This window comes from Adiantum capillus-veneris, chromosome 12 (genome assembly GCF_014529385.1).
Source record: "Adiantum capillus-veneris isolate H3 chromosome 12, ASM1452938v2, whole genome shotgun sequence".
In the NCBI taxonomy this organism is placed as follows: domain Eukaryota; kingdom Viridiplantae; phylum Streptophyta; class Polypodiopsida; order Polypodiales; family Pteridaceae; genus Adiantum; species Adiantum capillus-veneris.
This window is the reverse complement of record NC_140942.1, coordinates 4,350,088-4,368,823: the sequence shown is the minus strand read 5'-3', so window position 1 is coordinate 4,368,823 and position 18,736 is coordinate 4,350,088. Positions and strand designations below refer to the sequence as shown.

The window sequence follows — 18,736 nt, the reverse complement described above, 5'->3', positions numbered from 1 at the left end:
GAGTGGGGCCTTCGGAGGAGGGTTTTACAACGTCTCTGGTGTCGTATTCTCTTCTCTCTCTATCTCTCAGTCTCATACACTTTCACGCACAGTGTCCATTCACTTGATCACTGCACTCTCTCATTAAGAACGGAAGGCTCTCCCTTCCATAAGAACAAAAAGGAACCTTGAGCACATTTTGGAGCACTCATCTTGAGAAAGAACAACATTCATTCGGCTGCACCTAACAGCACCTCTGTTGTGATTGACTTTGTACATTTATCTTGAGGCTGTGCCTACTGTTGAGATGTTCATTTCAATAAGAAGAGAGAGAGAGAGAGAGAGAGAGAGAGAGAGAGAGAGAGAGAGAGAGAGAGAGAGAGAGAGAGAGAGAGAGAGATGAAATGTTATATTAACGTCTTCAAAAGGCCAAAGTGATCTATGAGACCAGAAAGTTACAATGTGGTGGATCTGATACGAAGTCAGAGTAACAAAATAACAACATAACAAAACAAAAATACTATGAAATCCTAAGCTGCTCGATGTGAACTAAACACAGTAAGCAGCTTGCTCGGATAGCTAAATAGTTAAATCACAGGAGATCCAGCATCGGTCGCTGGCTGATCTCATCAATCTCCTCCATAGTCAGTAGTTTGACCGGGCGTCGTGCATGCCTGGCCAGAGTGATCCGAATATTTTGATGTAGCCTCCGTTGATGCTGTGTAGTCCTCCGCAGTCGTGGGGGCCTGGATTTCCCTAGTTCAATCGCTCGGTCGATCAGTGTGTTTCTGGTGTGAGACGAATGTGAGCTCTGCTGTGAGAGTAGCTCCTCCGGCTGTCCAATGTCTGCTCTAAAGAAATTTGTGATCCATCTCTGGGACTGGCTAGCCTCTCCACTCATCAGGCTATCTTTGTGTCTGCGCAGCTCGAGCAAGAATAAACCCAGGCATCTCTGATCCTCGTATCCTGAAACCAGCCTGTTTAATCCAAAAAGGGCGGTAGACCTTATACTTAAACCTTATTTGCTTTCACCCATTTAATTTGTCGCCCACTTTACCTGTACTTTCAAGACACAACAAAGGGGAGAGGGATACAGGCTGCTAGATTGCACCTGTATGAGAAGACCGACACCAGACTCGCCCCTAACTTAGGCGCCCCTTTCGGTATTTCTTTATTGTTTAAAAGAGGGAATAAACGCTGTGGTTCCCTACAAGCTGCCCCGCACAAGCTTGGCTGAATTTCAACTGTTCCGGCCCGATTTCGGCAGCATAATTGTACTAGGACCCTTCACAGTCAGTATTTCCACGCATTGAATGACTTTCCCGACGCATACGGGCACTTTGCAAAACCTGGCGAGAATCTGCAGCACGCTGAATTCTCTGTTTTCAGCCCCGAAAGTGCGCTAGATCACCTGTACAGCGGTCCCCTCGGGTCCCCGAACCTCCTGGGGGTATTAGGGTCCGTTTAGGGCCAAAACCCTAAAGCTGCAAAAATACACAGCAGGCTGTAATTTACTGTTTCGGGCTCCGTTTCGCCTGCCGGTCACATCCGTAGCAAGTTTTCGAGCTCCCGCACTTATAGGGCTACTTGCCCTATGAATCGGACGAGATTTCGCACGTGAAACCTCTCCGAATTCACCTGTACGTGCGGGGGATTAGCCGCTAGCTAATCCAGTACCTGTGCAAGAGGCTCTTGCCTCGGAAATCGCGCATGAACCCACACAACTGTACATTGGTCAATTGAAAAGCCCACTAGAGGGGCATAACATACTGCCATAGGGGAGAGAGAGGGCAGTGCGTAGCGTGCAGGGCATCACTCTTGGCACCGGACTGTACATAAGAGGGAAAGGAAGCACTCCATAGCTCTTAACCTGTGACAGAAGCTGCAAATGAACCCTCCTCTCTTCAAATTCAGTGCCACTTCTTCCTTGAGGAGGCAAGTGCACAGAAATGTGCCACGGCGCATTTACAAGCATTTTCCCGTTTTGGGTTCGTCGCTTAAAAATTTCCTGACCGGTTGCCCAGTTGACTTCGCGGCAGAGTAATAAAATGTTCCCCTTGTTATTCCGGAGGTTATGACGCGAATATATTTTCAGGTCTCAAAATAGCAGTTCCCTAAATTTTAGGAGATGCTGCCATTGTATCTTTCTAGGTCATCCGACCCTCTTTGTACACTACAGCCACATCAAAAACTGAAATGTAGCTCCTGTAGCAAAGGATTCCACTTTGGCTAGTCAATGACCCCCCTTTGGTTAACCATAGTTCTTGTCCAACCTTAGTGCTCTCTTGCCCTCAGGGTTGGACTCCCTCTCAACAGTTCCACACTAGCTATGCAATGCAGGGCAGTTAGATTTTCCGAGGGGTGTTTCCAAAAAGTGAGAGTAAATAAATAATAAGAAAGAAATCAACAAAAAGGATAGATAGTAGTCACACGCTGGTGACATACCCCCCTCTTGAAATCTCAAACGTGCTCGTTTGCATCTATGTCGTACATGCTCACAATCAACACTGATGTATTCAACACGTGTCGACACATGTACGACACATACATGCTCATTGTCAACCGTGGTGTATTCAACACCTTGTCGACACATGTATTGCCTACGTGTGAATCTTGTCCCAACGACATAGTGGTAGCTTCGCACTGTGCCATTGCTTTGAGTCAGTAACTTTCCAATGACAAATGGTAGCTACATATTTTGCCACTGTCTTATAGTACACGTTGGGCCCAGTAACACTTTCGAGCATCCTTAAACCGACACGATCTCGTCAAGTTCCTCGACTTCCGGTTGATCTTTAGCTGGCATATCCTCTGGCACATCACCCACATAGGGTCTGAGAAGACTCACATGAAACGCATTGTGAATCTTCCAACTCTCAGGCAATTTCAGCCTATATGCAACATCATTGATTATGTCGCATACTTGAAAAGGCCCATAGTAACGCATGCTGAGCTTTGGAAACAGTCTTTCCTTGCCCTTCATCTTCTTTAACCTTGCCTTTTCAAAGCGTAGAAGCACCCAATCACCCAGTGAAAATACCACTTCACGACGGTGACAATCAGCTGCTTTCTTTTGCTTTGCCTGAGTCTTTTCCAAGGCCACTTTGACCTTCTTGTACATTTCATCCATGTCCTGAACATACTTATCTGCTTCAAATATCTTGTCCTTTGTATGCAGTATGGGAGGAACTTTCTTGCCACCTTCAACTATCTCAAAAGGTGCCTTGCCAGTTGATGAATGCACTGTATTATTGTATGCATACTCCACCAATGGCAAATACTGCTCCCACTTTCCTTTATACTCTGACACGTAGCACTTTAGCAAATCTAGGACAGTAGAATTTGCCTCTTCTGACTGCCCATTTGTTTGAGGATGAAATGACGAAGAGAATTTGAGCGTGGTGCCCATATTCTCAAACAAGCCTCTCCAGAACAAACTTGTCATGCGTGGATCACGGTCGCTAACAATCGACTGTGGCATGCCATGATACTTGAAAATATTGCTCGTAAACAAGCGTGCCATCTGATCTGGCTTTATCTTCTTCCTGACAGGAATAAAATGAGCCTGCTTGCTGAATCTGCAAATGATGGTTCAAATACCATCGTTTCCTGTCTGCGTTCTCGGAAGATCAAAGATAAAATCCATAGCAATACTTTCCCATGGTTTATCTGGAATAGGTAGTGGTTGCAATAACCTTGGTGCCTTTTGCCTGTCAAACTTGACCTTCTGGCAAATTAGGGATTCTTGCACAAAGGCATCCACATCTCTTCTCAATGTAGGCCAGTAAAGAATGTCTCAACCGCTTTAACTGTAGCATCGATACCACGATGCCCTGGCTTTGCGTTGCAATGGCTTTGTGACACACAATCTGCCATGCATCATCATGAACCAGTCTTTGAGAAGATAGTGTTCATGACGTTGTCCATCCATTAGCTGCTCGAAGACCCTTGCAAAATCTTCATCATTTGCATACTGTTCCCTCATATGATCAAGTTCATGATGATAAGGAATTGACACAACTGAAATTTGTGGCTTCCTTGACAAGGCATTAGCCACAACGTTCTTCTTGCCTTCCACATGCACAATCTGAAAGTGGAACATGGACAAGATATTTGCCCATTGCATATGCTTCTCAGATAACTTTGCCTGTGTCAAGAAGTATCGCAAGGTCTGATGGTCCCGTTGGACAACAAAGTCTGCACCTAGCAGGTAGTGTTTCCAACTTAAGAGCGCATGAATCACGGCCTGCTGTCCTTTTTCATACACTTGCATAGTCTTTTCTGGCCCTTGCAAGATTCTACTCTCATAGGCTACTACCCTGCCATCTTACATTAGCACTGCACCAATGCTACTACCGCAGGCGTCGCACTGGACGGCAAATGACTTCCTAAGATCTGACAACACAATGACTGGATCTGAAGTCATCTTTTCCTTTAAGAGATTAAAAGCTGAAATCTCTTTTTGTGTCCATCTAAAGGTGATTGCCTTTTTTTGAAGAGCATGTAAAGGTGAAGCAATCTCAACGAAATTTCGGATAAACCTTCTGTAATAGGAGCATAGTCCCAAGAAACTTCGGACATCGTGCACCGTCTTCAAATCTGGCCATGACTTGATTGCTTCAACTTTAGCAAGATCCAGTCTGACACCATCCTTTGAGACAATGTGTCCCAGAAAGTGAATCTCTTCCAGAAAAAATTCACTTTTCTTTGCATTGATGAGCAACCTATGACTGCGTAGCTCTTTGAACACAATGGCCAAGTGATGCCTATGCTCCTCTTCATTCTTTGAGTAAACTATCATGTCATCAAAGAAGTCATCAAAGAATGTAACAACAAACTGTTGGTGTGGACGGAAAATTCTGTCCATCATCCTATTGAATGTAGCAGGAGCATTTGTGAGACCAAAGGGCATCACTAAAAATTCGTAAAGGCCAAACGTCGTTCTAAAAGCAGTCTTGTGCACATCCTCTGATCTAATGCGGATCTGATGGTACCTACTCTTTAGATCTATCCTTCTAAACATAGCTGCTCCTTCTAATTTGTCCAGAATATCATCAATTCTAGGTATAGGGGCTGCTTCTTCTAATTTGTCCAGTATATCATCAATTCTAGGTATAGGGAACCTATTCTTGATGGTATTCTTGTTCAGTGCACGGTAGTCGATGCACATACGCCATGAGCCATCCTTTTTTTGCACCAACAACACTGGAGAACAGAATGGGGATGAACTGGGCTGAATCAGCCCCTTTTCTAACAGCTCCTGTACTTGGCTCATTATCTCTTTCTTCTGAGCCGCACTAACCCTGTACAGAGGCTTATTTGGTGGGCCACTGCCTGGCACCAAATCTATCGCATGGTCCTCGGGTCTCTCTGGCGGTAATTGAGACGGTAATCAATCGGAAAAACAGTCACTTTACTATTGTAAAAACATTAACCTTTCTTTATCTAGCACAAATAAATTTGATTCATCACAATCTGACACTTCACGTGCAAAAACCAAGTACGTAGAAAGATGCTTTTTCATTACAGAAGTAATAGCAGAAGTTGATATAGTGGGAATAGACTCCCCTTTAAGCTTTACATCCAGAATCTGAGTCTTTCCCCTGCTCTGTACAATGATCTTTTTGTTGTAGGCATCCATGATTCCCTGTACACGAAATAACCAAGGAATACCTAACAACACATCACATCCGTCCGTTGGCATGATGTAAAATTCTTCAGCATCTACATAGGACTAGATATGTAGGCGCAACTTTCCGATGATGGGTGTCATAGCCTCTGTATGGCCAGGACATGCCAAACCTGCCTCTGCTGTATACCCCATCTCTTCAGGTCTGATTCCCAACTTTGAAGCCAATTCTGGGGAAATGAAGTTGGCTTTGGCACCTCGATCAAAGAAGATAAGCACTGTTTGATCCATGACCTTTCCCCATGCTCTGCAAAGCTCACTTGCGTCTGAATCAGCTGGCCTTTTTTTTGTAGGACAATTGTAAGCAATGTGGCCAGGCTGCTCACAGATGAAGCATTTGTTCTCTGACCTCAGGACCTTCTTTTGCTCTTCCGACTTGCGAGGAAAACGTCTTTTCCATTTCTTTGCTGGTCCCTTTTCTGACTCAACCGTAGCTTTGCCTTTCCCTGCATTGGCTGGCTCCTGAGTCACTTTCGGAGCCTCCTTGGGAACATACTTCTTCGCTGAATTTTTCTTGGTTGATCCTTCTTTGACGCCAGTATTGAATTCACAATCTTCTCCCTTCAGCAAACCATTGCCAGTGTTTGCTACCTCGATGAGCTGCGTCAAAGTAGTGACTTTGGTCTTCGTGCAGTACTTTCTCAATCCTTTGGGTAGGCCACATTCAATCTGTTCTGTCAATGGCACCAACCTATAGGAAGTTACTTGAAGTAGAGCTTTCCAAAACTTCTGATTGTAGTTATCGAGATTCTTGCAAGTGGTAGCATTAAGCTGGTGCCATTCTGTCATGACATCTGCTTCAAAGTCATCAGATAACCATGCTGCTGCAAAAATCTGCTTGAAGTAAATCCATGTGGACGGAGCTTGCCCTTGCAGCAATAAAGTTGTCCACCATTGTCCCGCATTCCCTGTCAAGAAAGTGGCTGCCTTGCGGACCTTTGAAGCCTCTGTAAAGTTTCCCCCGGCATAGGCCTTGTCAAACTGTTGGAGGAATGAGAGAGCCTTCTTCCTGTCATCAAACCCTGTATAGGTCGTGAATGTCACACCTTTGCCACCTTCTTTGTACGGAGTTGGCCTCTCCAGCGGCGTTAAGTTGTCATATGGAAGTGACTGAAACATGGGAACACTGTTAGGGTTCATTTGTGTTCCCTGACCGCAATTAAGTTGACCTGGAAATGCCATATTTGGCTGTTGATTTGTAATTCCAGCCATACTAAAAAATGCCGGTGGCATCCCAAATTGGCCGTGAGTGCTTTGAAACCCTGGTTGCATGCCCATGACACCATACATGGGGTTAGTCATCATTGTTTGAGCACCCCCGAACACTGTTCCTGGCGTGTAAAACTGATTTCCAGGTGCATGACCAGCCATGCTCTGGAATACCGATGCACCTCCAAAATAGCCAGGGTGTACTGAAGGTGGTGGGAAAACTTGTTGCATAGCCCGTAGTTTTCTTCCTCGCCCATTAGAACCAGCTATAGGCTGTTGAAAAGTGGCTGGCTGAACTGGTACAGCTTGAAAGAGTAGGAGAGAGTGGGAAGCCGTGCTTCACCCCAATAGTGGAGTGAACCGTTGTAGATAGACCCTCAGAGGTGCGTGCATGCCCTACTATTGATTTGTACAATGCCATGATCCCCCAAATGAGCTCTGTGGGTACTCCCATCTCCTGTAATCTGTGCATGAATCTAGCTCTGGGTACTGTGTCAAAGGCTTTGCGGAAGTCCACAAAGCTACAGTAGATCCGTCTCCCATGAGATTTGCCCTCCTCAATCATGGCCCTGAGTGTCAAGATATGGTCAAGAGTAGAAAAGCCTCTCCCGAACCTTGCCACCGAACTGCACGCATTCCTTCCCTCTCTGCCCATCTACTCAGTGCTGCTCAAGAATGGATGCGTACAACCGTGCCAGTGTGTGTCCAATCATGATAGTGCGATAATTCCCAAGCTCCATAGGGTCTCCTTACTTGAAGATAGGTACAATCGTAGATAGGCTACGAGTATCAGGCAAGTCCTCACACATGGCACGGTTAAACATAACTGCTAGAAGCTCTGCTAGTAGATCTATGGCATGCATGAAATGCTCAGCCACTATGCCATCATGATCATATGCTCTCCCAGTCCTCATCCTGTCAATGGCATTCTTCACCATCTCAGTGGTGAAAAAAGGGCATGTGCGTGGGCATGGATCGGGGGGGGGGGGTCGAGAAGGGGTGGTTGTCCAGGTAATGTGTACAAACTTCAAAGATGACGCATACTGACCCCAGGTCTCTGTAGAGGTAATGGCGGGGCTAATGAAAGAGCCGCCACGCCTCACGCGAGTCCTGACTCAAGAAAAGTTGGTATAGATCCTGCTCTAGTCGAGCCAAAAATGCCCTCTTCTTCCACCGCACTAGGCGTCGGAAGTCAATCCGTGACTGTCTGTGAGTGATGTCTCCCAAAAGCACCTGCCTCTGAAGTCTAGCTCTAGTCTGGCGGCATTCCTCATCATACGAGCTGTTCTGAGGCATGCTCCCTGAACGGCGTCTCTGCTCAGGCTGGGTGTGTGGGTATGCCTCTGCTGCTGCATCATGTAATGTCTGTGTCAGTATAGTAGTAAGCTCCTCCAGAGGTCGCCTTGGCTCCTCAGTGCATAGGTGTCTGTAGATCCCGTCTATGTATACAGAATCTGTCTCCTGCGTGAAGGTGTAGCGAGTAGGGGCTGCTACCCGTGGCTTGTGTGCTACACTTGACTGGAAGGAGATGGTCAACGACACGAGCATGATCCACTGCCACCCCAACCGGTCTGGGCCCAACTGTGAGATCCTGGATACTAGAGATGAGACTCGGATGGGCCATGACATAATCCACTGTGCTGGCTCCATGTCTGTGTGGAAAGCATGTGAAACCTCCTGTAGTATCGGGGAATCTCTGTAGGCCATTCAAGATGGCCAGTCCATGTGCAACACCCATGTCTATCAAGTGTCGCCAATACTCAGTATATTCCACATCCTGTGATAGTCTGGACATTCCCGTCTTTATAACATCTAGCTCTCTCAGCATCTCCTCTGAAGTATCATAAAATACTGTTTGGTGATGGGCAGTCCTAGCATTGAAGTCCCCTAGAGTGATAATGTGACCATCTCTAGAGAACTCCCATATGTCATCATCCAAAATAGAAAAGTGGGACTGTCCTTTGGGTGACGCATAGACTCGTTGGAAGGGAGATAGAGACGCCTAGGATTGAGGAGGAAAGTAGCAAATAGCAATGTAAAGATATCTGTCTGTCTCTACTCTCAATCTCACCCACATGTACCTAGCCTCCTCATCCCTACGGGCTATATGTATCAATGGTTGCAACTCCTCTCTAAATAACATTGCCACTCCCTGTCCTCTGTGCTCTGATTTCGTCTCCTGTCTGCAAGCTATGTCCCATATGTATTATGTATCCACTATCCACTGATGTGAGGCATAGATTTCCCAGGGGCGTGATGTGTCTCAGAGTAGAAAATGATGTCTCTTCCAGTAAAACTATCCTCATAAGCACGCACATCAACAATTCCAGGCGGGAACTTTGAGTGTGGTCCCATAAGTCTCGCACGGTCATGCGGAGCGTCGCTCCAGTATTACCACTCTTCCATCTCGATAAAAGGCAATTTTGCCTTTTCCCCTTGCCGCCCTAATCTCCGGCATTACCTCCTGCATATAAGCGATCTGAGAGAGGGTAAGATCATCCCCGAGAAAGATGCCTGTCTTTTTAAGAGTTGGCCTTTTCTTCAAAAAGACCTTCGCTTCCATGGAGGGAAAACGAAGGATGAGTGCCCTTTCTTTCGAGGTTTCCCCGTTGCTTCCATTTTTCTTGTTGCCCACTCTCCAAGCTCTTGTGTGCATAGGCTCATGAACCCCCATCAAAGCCATGAGTTCTTTTACCTCTTCGTCCACGTTATCTTTGTCTTTGAGGCCGCAAATTCTCACATGTAAAGCGCGCACATGTCTTCTTTGCTCCTCCTATAGTGTCAGATTAATAATAATGGGTGTGGACGTGGACGTTATTTCCTTGCCTTTTCCTTTCTTGGCAACCTCGATCCATTTCTCGGCTTCATCCACCTTTTGTTGAGTCTTGGTAATAGCATCTACCCAAGAAGTCATCTCTTTGTGTTGCTCTTCTCCCTCTTTGATGGCCTGTACTTGCTCCTTGATCGTGTTGATTTCTTTGATTAATGAGGGTTGCAATTCGCCCTCTTCCAGTGTGTTTCTTGATCGTGCTTCAACGAGATCCTTCTTGAGTGACGCAATCTCTTCATCCTGAGCCGTCACACGATCTTCCAGTGCATTTTATCTTGCTTTCTTGGATCAACACGCGTCCTTCGAGCATTTTTATTATGCCCAATAGGTTGCGGTTCATCTTGGTAATGGTCTCCGTCATTTCTTCTTTGCACTTTTGAATGGCATCCTCTAAGCGGTCTTATCATTTTGCTTCCTCATGCTTAATCGCCGCAAGGAAAACGAAAGCCACTATGCGCACATATGTTTCCACACTATGCATACATTTTGAAAATTTCTGGAAATTTCCCTGCAGTGTGATCTGAGAATTGTGAAAATCTGTAATTTTTCGAAATCCCTGTTGTAGATTGACTGTGTCGAGCCTGTACCTGCCGGGGGGGAGATGTGTTCGGGGGTGAGAGTGGCTGTTTTTTGGGGGGGGGGGGGGGGATGCAGAAAAACAGAAAATGCAGGGGCAGCACGATGGGGGCAGAGAAGCAGGGGCAGCGCGAGGGGGGGGCGAAAGCACAGGTGCAGCGCAAGGAGGAGGGCAGGCTGGCTGGTCGAGGCGGACTGGTTGGGCGAGAGAGAGAGAGAGAGAGAGAGAGAGAGAGAGAGAGAGAGAGAGAGAGAGAGAGAGAGAGAGAGAGAGAGAGAGAGATGAAATGAAATGCAATATTATCATCTTCAAAAGGCCAAAATGACCTATGAGACCAAAAGGTTAAATGTGGTGAATCTAATACCAGGCCTGGGTACAGAAAGTACAAAGAACTGAAAAGAAAATAGTGGGTAGGGGTGGGGTGCAAGCTGACACAAGGGGAATACAAAGGGTGAGCTGATACAATGGAGCTCTTTGACAGTCGAGGCATCATATACATATACATCAGTATCCAAAAGGTTATATAGATTCAATGTCCTCCAAGGAAGGCACTCTGTCAAGACGCTCCTACGTCGCCACAGTGTGGTATGGATCCTCTGTTGCAGTCTGCGTTGATGTCAAGAGGGCCCCCTCATCCGTGGGCGACGGGACCGCCCCAACTCTGACGCCCAATCAAGTAGTATGCCTCTGGTGCTGTTATGTTGTTGGGGCTGCTCGGACTCCTCTTACTGTGTGACTGAAAGAAATTTGTAATCTTCCGTTGTTGCTGGATCTCTCTCATTGTGCCCCTCTTCAAGAGGTCTTCTCTATGTTTGTGAATCTCCAGGAAGAATAATCCAAGGCATCTTTGATCCTGGTATCTCATGACTCTAGAAAGTGCCCCAAAACCCTCTCTGAATAGACATTGAAAGCGGCAGCTTTGTCCAAGGTTCCTGGAATTGAACCTGCGAACATATCCTCTCAAGTTTCCCCAATGCTGCATAGGCTTTGGTCAATCGCGTATCTGCTGCACGCCTAAGGGAAAATACTGGACCACTGAAAACCGCCCCAAGATAAGTGAATGTATCTGCATACTCCATAGTCTCAAGAGAGTGATCTCCCTTGAGAGTACTCAAGAGAAAGCATGAATGAAGTGGGCGAAAGCACAAGTGCAGCGCGAGGGGGAGGGCGGGGCTGGCTGGTCGAGGGGGGGTGGCAGGGGGCGGGGGAGGAGAGAGAGAGAGAGAGAGAGAGAGAGAGAGAGAGAGAGAGAGAGAGAGAGAGAGAGAGAGATATGAAATGAGATGTTATATTAAAGTCTTCAAAAGGCCAAAATGACCTATGAGACCAGAGCGTTACAATGTGGTGAATCTGATACAAAGTCGGAGTAACAAAATGAAATGACAAAAGGACAAAATCATAAAAGAAAAGTACTACGGGATCCTAAACTGGTAGATGTGAACTAAGCAGCTAGCTGGGATAGCTAAATCACAAGTCACAAGAGATCCAACATCGGTCGTTGGCGGATCTGATCAATCTCCTCCATGGTCAAAGTCTGACCGGGCGGCGTGCATGTGGGGCCAGAGACAGAGGAGAGAGAGAAATGAAATGAAATGTTATATTAACGTCTTCAAAAGGCCAACGTGACCTATGAGACCAGAAAGTTACAATGTGGTGGATCTGTTACAAAGTCAGAGTAACAAGATGACAAAAATGAAATGACAGAATGAAAAAATAAAATACTATGGAATCCTAAACTGCTAGGTGTGAACTAAGCAGCTAGCTGGGATATCTAGATCACAAGAGATCCAGCATTGGTCGCTGGTGGATCTCATCACAATCTCCTCCATGGTCAGTAGTCTGACCGGGCGTCGTGCATGTCGGGCCAAAGTGATCCGAATCCTCTGATGCAGCCTCCGTCGATGCTGAGAGAGAGAGAGAGAGAGAGAGAGAGAGAGAGAGAGAGAGAGAGAGAGAGAGAGAGAGAGAGAGAGAGAGAGAGAGAGAGAGAGAGAGAGATGAAAATGAAATGAAATGTTATATTAACGTCTTCAAAAGGCCAAAGTGACCTATGAGACCAGAAAGTTATAATGTGGTGGATCTGATACAAAGTCAGAGTAACAAGATGACAAAAATGAAATGACAAATGTCACAATAAAATACTATGGAATCCTAAACTACTAGGCGTGAACTAAGCAGCTAGCTGGGATACCTAGATCACAAGAGATCCAGCATCGGTCGCTGGCGGATCTCATCAATCTCCTCCATGGTTAGTAGTCTGACCGGGCGTCGTGCATGTTGAGCAAAAGTGATCCGAATCCTCTGATGCAGTCTCTGCCAATGCTGTGTAGTCCTCCGTAGTCGTGGGCGTCTGGATCTCTCCAGCTCAGTCGCTCGGTCGATCAGTGTGCCTCTGGTGTGAGACGACGAGCTCTGCTGTGGTAGTAACTCCTCCGGGTGTCCAGCGGCAGCTCTAAAGAAATTTGTGATCTGTCTCTGAGACTAGCCAGCCTCTCCTCTCATCAGGCTCTCTCTGTGTCTGGGTAGCTCGAGCAAAAACAAACCCAAGCATCTCTGATCCTCGTACTGCATGACTCTGGAGAATGGTCCAAAGCCCTCTCTGAACAAGCAATGGAAGCGGCCTCGTATCTCGTAGTAGACGGGGCAATGGCATGTGTAGTGCAACTCTGTCTCAGGCTCGATGTCACACAGGGGTCATGTCCTGGCCTCTGCTGGTACTCCGCTGTATCTCCCAATCTCGATCCGTAGCTGGTGTGAAGATGTGCGTATCTGGCCGATAGCACATCTTATCCCATGAGACAAGTGGGTGTCCATGTATTTGGGCCTCGTCACAAAACCATCAACTGTAAGCTGGAGGAGATGCTCTCTGTAGAAAGCCATCTTCGTGCCCAGCTCCTGTGCTGGCTGTATCCATGTCCTCCTGGTGTCTAGCCGAGTCAAGTCCCGGCGGATGAGCTTGGTGATCTAGGACTGTGTAAGAGTCTGAGAGGGTGCATCTAGTGACTATTGGAAGGGAGGCAATCTGTCTATGCTGAATCCATGCGCTTGAAACCATGATGTCATCTCCCCATACCAGCATGCTGTATCTCCCTGCATGGCTAGCTGTCGAGAGGACTCAAGTGCAAGGCGGGCATATCTGTCTCTGGGAAGTTCCCACATGCGGTGTATGAAGGAGACAGATCTGGTGAGCGCCTCAACCACTAGTGGGGGGGCCACTAACTTTGCTCGAACAATAGCACATGGTACTGAGGCCTTGGCTCTAATGAGCCGCGAGATCATAGAGACCAGAGGCTTCTCCATGTCCCCCCATCCATCACTGCGGCCCATGATGATCCAATGAAGGTCCCCAAATCTCAGCTCCATAAAGCAATGCAGAAGCCACCAGAGTGTCACAGAGCCAGAGCTTCGTCCGAGGCTCCTGAAACTGAACTTGTGAACACATCCTTTCCAATCTACCCAATGCTGCATGGGCTCTGGTCAGTCTAGTCTCTGCTGCCCTCCTCAATGAAAATGCTGGCCCACTAAAAACCACTCCGAGGTAAGTGTACGCATTTGTATACTCCACAGTCTCCTGGCCGTATGTGAATGCTGGGGCTGACCTCCTGATCCACTGTGGGGTGGTATTAAATACCATGACCTTGGTTTTACCAAGGTTGACGGACAAACCACTTTCCTGGGCAAACCTATTCAAAGCATCCAAGTGAGGTTGCATCCCCTCCGGAGAGTCGGAGATCAACACAATATCATCAGCATATAACAATAATGGAATCCATGTCCCTGCCAGCTGTGCACCTCTATCACCATCTCTCTCAATGTAGTCAGAAACCTCATCCACATACATACCAAATAGAGTAGGAGAGAGCGGGCAGCCCTGCTTCACCCCAATAGTGGAGTGAATCGGTGTGGATAGACCCTCTGAGGTGCGTACCTGCCCCACTACTGACATGTATAATGCCATGTTCCCCCAAATGAGCTCTGTGGGTACTTCCATCTGCTGTAATCTGCGCATCAATCTAGCTCTAGGCACTGTGTCAAATGCTTTGCGGAAATCCACAAAGCTACAATAGATCCATCTCCCACGCGATCTACCCTCCTCAATGATGGCTCTGAGTGTCAAGATATGGTCAAGAGTAGAAAAACCCCTCTTGAACCCTGCCTGCCCGGTTGCGCGTATCCCCTCCCTCTCTGCCCATCTACTCAGCTTCTGCTCAAGAATAGATGTGTACAACCGTGCCAATGTGTGTCCAATCATGATAGTGCGATAATTCCCAAGCTCCATAGGGTCTCCCGACTTGGAGAGAGAGAGAGAGAGAGAGAGAGAGAGAGAGAGAGAGAGAGAGAGAGAGAGAGAGAGAGAGAGAGAGAGAGAGAGTGGGAGAGAGAGAGAGAGAGGTTTCCAATGCTGTTGTCCCGGAGCCTCCTTCACTGTCTTTCTAGAGTTACCTCCCCAGCTCTGGTCTTCAAGAGCCTACTTAAGCAAGTGGACTGTTTTCTTCCTTAGCTGATAGCTCCTTGTCAGCTCTAGTGCACTGCACTGTTAGGCGGCTTTTGGCATCCTCATCGGATGACTTGTGACGCTTGACTTGTGAGGTGTTCAAACTTCAAGCTTCCACCACAAAGTACTGGCTGGCTCCAAGTAGGCTCAGACATTATTCTATAAATTTCAAACGTCTAGGATTCTTCTGTCGTTGTAATGAATGATTACGAAACGTTGGCGTTTGTTGAATGAAGAACGACGTGTTTCCACCCAAAACCTTGAATCATTAAAAGCCCCTAAATGTATCTGTGAGTATAATGTTGCCAATCTAGCATTACCTCGTCATCGAGAGAATTGATGAGGTACAGCTATCCTCACATCAGCTGTCCATATATGTGGTACACGGACATAGGATGCATTTGACATTTCTGGTCCTCAAAGGTGGTCGGTTCTACTCAATGCTTTTTTGGGTGTAGGCCTCACATGGAAAGATATTTATCGAACAGTAGATTGGTTTAGGATTCACCAACTTATTTTCTTTGGAAAGTCTCACAGGGAGTGTTAATAAATACCCGTAATAAACAGCAATAGCAAATGATTGAGATTGACAAAGCGATAGGGGTTTTTAGGGCCGACGATGATCCCTAGTATGTAATTTTTTTTTTTTGACGTCATACATTATAATCAAATAAAGCTTACTTCTGAGACGGCTTGTGGTCAGTGGATAGGTTTATGAAGCGCATTGTGGCATTTATGCATGCGACCTATTGTCTTGTCTATATGAAGGGACTGTGTTCTTGTAACGCCTTTTACTTGATGCCCAACATCGGTTGATACATTCACCATCTGGTTTTACCTGTTTTCCAACTTCTGCACAAGGCTGAGCCTTAAGAAGTGGTTAGGTGATGCACATTCTTAACCTTACAAATTGCTCTTTGCCTGTATCTTGGTTGCTGTAAGAGTTTGTCCCATGTCCTTTGTGTGAATTGCATTCAAGCAAGCTTCTCTCTCTCTCTCTCTCTCTCTCTCTCTCTCTCTCTCTCTCTCTCTCTGTCTCGTTTTGTTTGCCTTTTTGTGTGATCTTTTCTTTATGGTGAAGAATCCTGAAGATTCAAAGAAAGCGCTGTTTTTTTTTTTCTTTTCTAGGTATATTGTGTTTTTGATGCAAGTATTTTTTTCTTTTTTCAATCCTTCTGACAAGAGGGAGGTATATATTTTGATCTGAAGTTACAAAGGTTTATTTTTTGAGCTAGGTTGTCTATTTTGTATAATAGGCATTCTGCAACTGCTTTGTTTTTGTGTATCATCCTTCTCAACAAGGGTTAATATTTATCAGATTTGAATGAAGCTCCTTGGCGTTTTACAGGTATGTTCCTTCTTTCATCCCCCCTGGATTGGCTGCAGTTGTTAACAGTGCCAAGGAACCTGAGAGAAAGGTAGGCAATGTTATGCTATGTCGTCTCTTTAGCTGTACTTGTGAAGGTGCGTTCGTTAGAATTCTTCCAAGTTTAGTTTTTAAGAAATGTTCATGTACAAAATTGATCTACTTTCCTATCAAAGATTATATATTCAATGTGGTAGTATGCTCATCTTTCAAAGCACTTTTAATGCAATCCTATAATATTGATGACTGTTTCAAGTTGTGAAATAAAACGTAACCTGCTATATATATAGCAACCCCCCGCTCTTCCCCTTTTGCCTGGTTGGTCTCTCGTCACACGCGGGAATTTTACACAAGCCTATGCAAGGGATGGGGAAGAATTGCCAGTTTACATTAGGGACCGGAATCGGGAAAGAATTGGGACGGAATTGATTTACCATTTCATAGTAATGATGAGGCTCTATTATCTTATGGATAACTTGCACTCTCCGTGAAAGGCTTTGTATTAACACTTAGCTTAAACCTAAGGATGAGTCTAAGCCCAAGGATCAGGTGCAGAAAATGTGTAAGAAGAAGAAGTCCTGAAAAGGGTCCCAAAATTTTGGAGCGAAAACATGAATGTTTCAGGCAGGGAAAGTGTTTCAGAGATGAAGAAGTAGGACACAAGTCTGTTCAATGTCCTACTAGAGATGTGAAGACGACAGCCTAGAGAGAGGAAAGACAATGCTTGTTTAGTCTTCCTGTGCCCAGAGTATAGCAGGAGGAGGACGAGTCCGTAGAGTCATGCAGAGCTTGGGGGGAAGTCAGAGATCAAGAAGTCTGATTTTCATCAACCATGATGCTAAGGCCAATCTCTTCTCACCTGAAGTGGCATCAAAATTACGTGCTAGATGGGATCTTCGATGGGTGCATCTCTTGGGACATGAGGTAGTGGTTTCCTCTCTAATTGCCAAGTTCCGCTTCACATCCATGGATGTGGGACAAGGGGACTTTCATGATGCGATGTGATGTTCTACTGGGAAATTTTGCCTGAAGGCAAGGTAGATAAATCTCTGAAGCGAGACTTAGTTATGTATTGTGTGCAATTTTTCACAGGTCTTTCCTACTGCAGTTTTGTGTAGTCAGCATTGCTCCGTCTTGTCTTTTCTAATAGCTGAAGTAGTGTTAAGTGCTAAATCATCTCACTTGCCTTTCCATGATTTGTGGCTACAGAAAGAGGAGGAGAAGCGCAAAGAAAGAGATCGAACGAAATCACGTAACATTGATCACTTCATGGAAGAATTGAAGATGGAACAAGAGATGAGAGAAAAAAGGAGCCTGGATCGAGAATATCGAAGCCGTGAAAGCAGGCAAAAAGGAAATTTAAGTGTAAGTGCTGCTTGCAAATGAACGGCAATCATTTAATTAATAAACATCTTCATTCAGCCTAAATTGATACCAATTTTTGTTGAACAAGCTAAAAATTCTTGCTTTGAAATTCTTTGCCAATGCAGTGGCATCCTTTTGAATTTGCACAGAACTGGGCAATGGACTTGTGAAAATTGTCAAAGTTTTTCTGATAAGTGCATATTTATTTAAGGCAGAGTGATTGTTGTTCTTTTTTTCAGCCTCCCACTCGATTTGATGAGTTGCCAGAAGATCTCGATGGGAAACTGCCAGGATCGTTTGATGATGGAGATCCTCAGACCACAAATTTATATGTTGGCAACCTAGCACCTCAGGTACATAGAGCACCTGTTGTAACGACTCTTGTTCTCATGAAGCTCTTGAAATTCATGGTGGATGGTTACAGGTTGATGAGAACTTTCTACTGCGAACTTTTGGACGGTTTGGCCCCATAGCAAGTGTAAAAATAATGTGGCCGAGGACTGATGAAGAGCGGCGGCGACAAAGAAATTGTGGCTTTGTTGCCTTCATGAACAGAGGAGATGCACAGGCTGCTAAGGATGAAATGCAAGGTCTGATTGTTTTGACCGCATTTCATATACATGTCAAATGTTTGCACGTAAGTTAAATTAAATGCTTGTCCAAGAACATTCAGTGACAAGCTGAGTTGGGAAGGGAAAGACTTATTGGCTGATAAAGACCTAATATAGAGTTTTCTCTATGTGTCTAAAAGTAGGGTGGCATTGGTTTGAAATTCAACGCGTGTCATTACAGTGGTCATTATATGGATGTACAAGCAAGGGTATCATTGTCATGTAGAAGTGTTTTCTGTGATTTACCAACTGTAGTCAGTAATCATAAGGGCTTTTGAGAGAAACTACTGTTCAGGTGGCAACATTTCTCCCTTTGTGTCTGTTCTACTTAAGCCTCTTTATATGGTGTCAGATGATGTACTAAGCTAGGTGACGGCATAGTTGGTTTCACTATCTTGGGTTACACCACAATGACACACCGTGCTGGGTTAGCATGTTATGCGAAGGTCACCTTTTGAAGAGGTTGAACTGCTTTGTTGCCTTTGAAGCAGGTGTCATTCTATTCGAGTATGAGGTGAGAATTGGCTGGGGCAAGGCAGTTGCGCTTCCAGCCCAAGCTCTTCCTGCACCCCCCCCAGGACAGATGGCAGTAAGATCCAAAGAGGTAATATCCAA

The 18,736-nt window shown here is 45.7% G+C and overlaps 1 protein-coding gene across 2 annotated transcripts in view; it reads left to right on the top strand.

Annotated features, from left to right (window-relative positions):
• RRC1 (RNA recognition motif (RRM)-containing protein) overlaps positions 1-18,736 on the top strand; it is a 108,995-nt gene that overhangs the window by 23,281 nt on the left and 66,978 nt on the right. For both annotated transcript variants that reach the window (XM_086524788.1, XM_086524789.1), the window contains 5 exons: positions 16,128-16,197; positions 17,355-17,510; positions 17,750-17,863; positions 17,935-18,100; positions 18,613-18,725. In XM_086524788.1, coding sequence (XP_086380914.1) covers positions 16,128-16,197; positions 17,355-17,510; positions 17,750-17,863; positions 17,935-18,100; positions 18,613-18,725 — 619 coding nt within the window. The remainder of the gene's footprint in view (positions 1-16,127; positions 16,198-17,354; positions 17,511-17,749; positions 17,864-17,934; positions 18,101-18,612; positions 18,726-18,736) is intronic.